Raw genomic sequence first — 6,689 nt, forward strand, 5'->3', positions numbered from 1 at the left:
GATGAAGCATGTCACCAAGGGGCAACCCTGGTGAGTGAGGGGACACCTAGAAAAAAAGCAATTTCTCCTTTTCTATCTACTATACCTTCTGTCAGGTTACGCAGCCCCTAAGCGCCTACCGTACTATGAAACTACATTTCCCATGAGTAGGCGGGAGACTTGCAGACTATTTAGTGAGACTATATGAGAGTACCCTTGTATGTTAGGACATCACTTCACTGATGCCTGTCTTGTCTTCTCTTACAGGTATCCTTTCCCTGCTGACCCTACCTTTACCCATCCCACATTTTTTATTTTAGTTTGTTATTTTTCTCCCTCGCCTAATGCCTCGAACACCCTGTGTTTACACTTCTGGGTGTTGGTGACATTTGGAGGTGGAACCATATTTGCATCGACTGGATCACGGGGAGTAAACGTGACACCTTCCAGACCAACCCCATTGAGTGTTGTTGTGAATGGATTTATAGTGACCAGCAAGGCTCTCGGGTATCTGGCTACAGAGACCTTATGTTGAATATAGTTATCAATAATTCCACACAGGCCCTGTACTGTCGCATTCTTTCTTTCCACAGTTGTCGATGATATATTCTTACTCTGCTTGACAAAGAACCATTGCTAATGTGAAAGAACTTCAACCGAATTAGTAGTTATACTTTACCATTTGTTAGGCTACAATGTGGCACTGCTCTACTGTACTTCTGTCACCTGCTATATTCTCAGTTGTACCGTTGAATTGCTCAGGAGGACAAACCAGATTTCATTTTCTTTTTTTTCATAGGCATGCAACTGCCACTGTGTCACACCACTAGTACCACCGCTATGAGGAAATTTTATCCGACCAAGATTGCCAACGTTATTCGGTGTTTCCCGTGGAGCCAGCCCTGGGCCTAGCCCTACTTTCAAACACAAATTACAGGTAAGATAAGCGTTTGGTGGTTTGGGGGTATAATGGAGTATTAGTACGAGAGACGAGAGACTGAAGGTAGTACTACTAAAGTCCTAGGACTCTTGGATTCACTTCACTTAGTCTGTGAGAGGCACTTAGTGTTGAAAACATTTGGGCATTTACACTTAAAGGAAGAAAATGGAACTAAACTTTCAGGAAAACAGTCAACGTTAAACCCCCACCCACCAGGCAAGCAGTAAAAAACAGGTATGCTCAGATAAAGTTTGAAAAAGTATATTTATATCCCTAACAAAATAATCTCCCGCAAGACCCTCCCTAACCCCAACGATTGTCCTTCAAAAGTCCCCAAAAACCCAACTCCCAATTCCCACCCCCCAAAAGTCTCTAAAAAAGGGGCAAGGGACACTATGGGTGGATGCTGTTAACTTTTTGGGCCAGGGCATCATGCTCCTCGCGGAGCAAGGCGAGCTCCTGCTGAAGGCGGGACACCATCAGGGTAGTGCGGCGCAGGCGTGCCTTCACTGCCTTGCAGGTGCAAGGCCTGTGAGAAGCAGCTGTTGGCCTTGCTGCTCGGCGGTGGCGTTTGCCTTTGGCAGCCCGGCTCAGTCTCGGTGGACCACTGTGCTGGGTGGCAGCCGGTGAGGCCACGGAGGCCGATGCAGACGACGTTGTTGTTGTCGACCGCACACTTTCCTCGTCCTCCAGGGCCACCAGCCGCCGATATTCCGCAACAGTGGCCTCGATTCTCCGTTGCCGGGCCGCTCTAGCCAGCTCCTTCCTCCTTGTTCGTTTGGAAGGAGAACCTATATGAAGAAAGAAAGACATAGTCTGTAACCAATGCTCTTTAAGATTAACTCAATCATTCAGCAGAAATGTGTGCTGCAGTACAACTAGCAACTTGCAAGCGCATTACATAACTATTGAGGCCAGTATCTATCTAACCTCACACTTCTTCATCCTTGCTCTAACATTAGTGGGAGTTTAAGGAACAAATTCTATGAGCACTGTGGACTTCCATTGGAGTCGACTATGAAAGTACACCAGTCTTATTCTTCTTCTTGTCTCTTGTTTTGGAAAATTGGTACGTTATTTTCTGCAAGCCGGCATAATGCCAGCGCGGTAAACTTGCACCCGAGAAAAAGAGACGCACGCCATGAGGAGTGACCTAGACTTGCGTTGCCGTTGCGTTACTGTACCCGTCCAGTACATGCAGGTGGTGAATCTCTTACTTTTCTATTACGGGTGGCACTGAGAATACTCTGTTACAACTCAAGGGCTACTGCTTAATTAATTTAACTTTCACCCTACAGTGGAAATGAGTACTAGAAATGGAAAATTGAAGAAGATAAATAATCTGATTATCTATCACTTCACATGGGATGTTTTTGCTTATATATGGGATGACTTTAGGTGCTTTGCTTTTTATTGAGTGACAGGCAGTGATACATCCACACATGAATGACTGAGTACTACTAAACTTATTAAGAGAGGAATGGGAGTGGCCACCATAATAACCGGATCTATGCAGTGCTTGCAATACAAACTACTGCTACTACTTATGGTAGTATTTGGACAAAATTAAAAGTTCTTTTCCTTGCCTTTCCTACACTGGAACGGACGTGCGGGTGCAGTGTTACATGCTCTTCAAAGTTACACTTAGTTCATCCACTGACCATCTACTCTCTCTAGATCATGGGTACTCACAAACTTTCTCTCAGGGGCTACATTTACAGTGTAGTTTGGGGCCGAGGGCTGCACTGGTGGGGGCGGAGTCAGAGGGGGCGGGGCTAAAGCAAAACGATAACTTGTGACCATGAGGTTGCACACAGGTCCCTGCAGCAGATGCCCTCATCCACTGAGCCACCAGACCCAGCATTTACATACATCTCTCTCCCTCCTGCTGTCCCTCCTGCCCTCCCTCCATCTCTCTCTCCCTCCTGCCCTCCCTCTCCCTCTGTCATCTCACTGTGTGTGTGTCTATCGGTGTCAGCCTTCAGCCCGGGTTGAGACCGCTTCCTCAACGCGCACACACAGACAACAACACCAAAGTACTTAACAGGTCTTTAAAAGACCATTAACATATTATTGAGGCTTTGTTTGTTTTAGCGCCCCTGCTTCTCCACCCTGACAATCACTGCTTGCCCGGCCCCACAGAGCAGAGGCTTTGTTCTATTTCACCTCTTTGTGGCCTTGCATCTCCACTCTGCTCTGTGGGGGCCGGGGGAGCAGTGATTGTCAGAGTGGAGATGCAGGGGCGCTAACAGGTGAAATACAAAAAAGCCTCTGCTCTGTGGGGGCCGGGGGAGCAGTGATTGTCTGCAAGGTCTGCGCACCGCCAAGGAAGGCTTGCCGGGCCACCACCGGCCCGCGGGCCGTACTATGAGTACCCCTGCTCTAGATACACATATGCTATCTAAGAGTCAGATAGTAGCATGATCCAGGTATATGGACACATACAGTTTCTGTGTCACCCACCCAGGCTGTTGTCCTTCCACCCATCATTGCTTCATCATTCACCCAGCCATGCATCTCATATTCTTGCCTTCCCAGCTAGTCTTCAATCTCAATAAGTAAGGAATATATAAGAGCTTACCTCTGGCCGCCACCACCGTCTCAACTCTCACAGCCGCCGCCGCCGCCTCCTCCCCTGATGAATTGCCCTCCGCCTCCGTGTCGAGCACCACCACCACACTGGCCCCGCCACCAGATGTTCCACCTACAAAGTACATTTAAGAATCTTAGAATAAAGCACTCACTAGTCACTAGTATTTGGTCTAGGAATGAAGACATGTGAAAACAATGTAATTTGTGACTGTCTACGTTAAAGTTAAAAAAAATGTCCCTTTTTCCAGGGAAGGTTGTCTTGCTGCACTTTTTGGCACAACTGATGAAGGCTGATTTTTTAACACGCACCATTTTTCTCCACACAGACAGAAGATGAACTTCTAACAACAAGATCAAGTTGAAACCAGGTGAGAGCTCGGCTCGACCACAAGAAATGTCTTCAATTAATCGTCAGCACTAACCACTTTTCCATTATCAGTTAAACGTTTAGTTTTATTATGACTTCATTTTAATAAATGTGTTTACTTTTAATAAAGCTTTTAAATTTAAATACAATCTGTGTTTTTTGGTCCTCCAGACTAGAGTGACTGAGCGAAAGGTTTTGCAATTTTTGCAAGCATGAGTCCAGATAGAACACTTCAAAAGACATTATGGCCAATCCCAGAGGACTGCACTAAGTTGATAGAGCTATTGCTGACTAGAATCATGGGAGTTTCGCCAACCGTGCAATCTTAGTTAGCTACACAGACAGACTAATAAGAATAATCTAGTAATACCACAGGGAGTCATAGTAGAGGCAGGATAAGAATTTAGATACAGTCTACAAGAAGAGCAAAGACAATGTTGAAAAAAGTCAAATGAGGAACGCTAGGAAAAATAGGTACTAGTCTAAAATGAAAACTTACTGGGGCCAGCAGAGGAGCCCTCGCCTGCCCGATCCTGGCCCTGTTGATGAACAGCATCCGCCGCCTGCTGCTCCTGTGTCCTCCTCTCGCCCCTGGGGGGAGCTGACGTACAACATGAAAGAAAGAACAGAAAACATGGATGATTGTTGCTTGTCAATGTCAACCAAATCAAACATTTCAAAAGAACAATAACAAAATATTTCCGCGAAATTATATTGATTATGGTTACTTTTCATTTATTTGCGGACCTGTGACTTCGAAAGTCACGTAACTCACTAAACAAAGTACTGAAACGTTCACCTAGGACTGGCAGGCAGCAGTCCGCAGGCAAGACGCAAAGTGACAGACAAACTCCATTGTGATTTCAGTCAGATCAGTGACAACACTAACAGTTGCCTGCTACATTACCAGTCATTTAAATAGTCAAACTATCAATCCACCGCCACTATTTTTCTTATTGTCAGGGTTACAAAGGAAGGGGCAGATTTAAGCCCTTGCGGCTCTTTTGCGCCGTTCTTGCGTGACTTTTGTGACGCAGCAGCTAAACAAAAAAGGGCGCCATGGTGCGGCGTATAATATTATAACAACGTGACGCATTTGGGAGATGCATCCCGTTATAAAGCCCTGCGCCATCAGGGGGCGTTCCGGCGCAAGGGAGGGCATTCCTGCGCTGGAACACATCCTAATAGTGGCTGAGGGAAATCTACAAAATATCAATCAGTCACCTTTAGGACAATGATGCGTCACACAAACCCTGCACCTGCTTGAAGCAGACGTACGGCTTGACCCAGCATTGGGGAGATAGGGTACCCCAGAGCATTGATGGAGCTGCGCCATCGTTGCGACGCAACTCCAGCAGTAAAGCTTCGGTGACGTTTTGGGCCCATGGGGCGCCGCATTGCAAATACGGCGCACCATGTTTGGTGGTGGTAGCGGGCCGCACAATTAATGGCGCATCCCTGCTACTTTGCAGGGATGCGACGGTAATTGCAATTCTGCCCCTTAGGGGCATACTTACTTACGCGTTCTGGCGCATCTCCAGAGATGCGCCAGATCAAATGCGTCACGCAAAACTACCCTTGCGACACGGCAGATGTGCCTCATTTACAATGCGGCGCGCCCTGGCGCAAGGGTAGGCACTTGCGTGACGCATCTCGTCACGTAAGAGCGGCGCATCGCTGGAGTCACGTCGCCAACGCAATGCAACTCCAGTAATGCTCAGGGCCACCCAATACTTTACATGCTGTGTCAGTCCTTTCGCCTGCTTCGAGCAGACATAAGGAATTGAATTGACGTAGCAGCGTCGCAGAAGTGCCTGCGTTAAATCTTGTAGATTTCACGCAGGCAATTTTGCGAGGCGCACAGCCGCTGGACCGCCCACCCTGCGTACTAGGAACGCACCCATTGTGGTGCAGGCCCATGGCTTTATAACGTGACGCATCTCCCTAGATGCGTCATGCTGTAAATGACTTGCAGGGATGCGGCACGTTTACGCCGCTGTTGCGTCACGCAAGGCAACGTAAACGTGGCGCAAGGGGCTTGTAAATGTAATCTGCCCCCTAGTGTCTAGCATTACGCAGTTCTGTTAAGTACACTCATACATAATAGTTACTCAGGCCAATGAGACCACGAAATAGAAAACAAATAAGCATAGTAGCAACCCCACTGAGAAGGAGAGCAGTGCACCTGAAATGCACAGAAGATTTTGAAATATAATTTAACTACAATGTAATCGTCATCAGCGGCATTATTGGCTTGCTCCATGTAAAAAACAAATATTTGCAATACAACAACACAGAGCAGGAGAAAACATCATAGTAGTGAGTGATTAAATGCCAATGGCTACTACTACTCACCAAGCCCGGGGATCTCCAAGCCGAGCTGGTCCAGCAGGTCGCGCTCGCGGTCCAGGAGGTCCGTCCAGCGATGGGTGACCTGGCTGTAGGTGCGCTGGACCCCGTAGAGGTGGGATATGGCCCAGCACACCTTCTCCCACCGCTTCCGGCGCTCCCGCATGTTGTAGCCGCCGGCCGCGATCCTGCCGCCTCCCGCGATGGTCCTGGGCAGGCGGCGCTGGACGAAGTAGACCAGCGCGCCCACTTCCTCCGGGCTGAATATCTCCCGGCGCGTCACCTGCTCCCCCCTCGATCTCACGCCTGCTGTCCTGCCACTGGGTCCAGCACTACTCCCCGCCGCCGCTGCGGCCCTCAAGTGCCTGGGCAGCTTCACGGCGCCTGGCTTGACCATGGTCTGGGCAGGTAAGGTAGGAAGAAGTAGAAAATTAAGAAAGAATAGGATAGGGAAGAAGAAAA

The 6,689-nt window shown here is 48.2% G+C and overlaps 1 protein-coding gene across 1 annotated transcript; it reads right to left on the minus strand.

The window, feature by feature from the left end:
• Positions 1–779: 779 nt before the first annotated feature.
• On the minus strand, positions 780–3,650 carry LOC147718619 (uncharacterized). The gene is made up of 2 exons (XM_086966751.1): positions 3,501–3,650; positions 780–1,710 (listed from the first exon to the last, which is right to left on the minus strand). The coding sequence occupies exons 1-2, from the start codon at positions 3,634–3,636 to the stop codon at positions 1,313–1,315; spliced, it is 534 nt and encodes a 177-aa protein (XP_086822877.1). The 5' UTR covers positions 3,637–3,650; the 3' UTR covers positions 780–1,312.
• Between the last annotated feature and the right edge of the window lie 3,039 nt (positions 3,651–6,689).

This window comes from Lissotriton vulgaris, chromosome 4_1, assembly GCF_964263255.1.
Source record: "Lissotriton vulgaris chromosome 4_1, aLisVul1.2, whole genome shotgun sequence".
NCBI lineage: Eukaryota > Metazoa > Chordata > Amphibia > Caudata > Salamandridae > Lissotriton > Lissotriton vulgaris.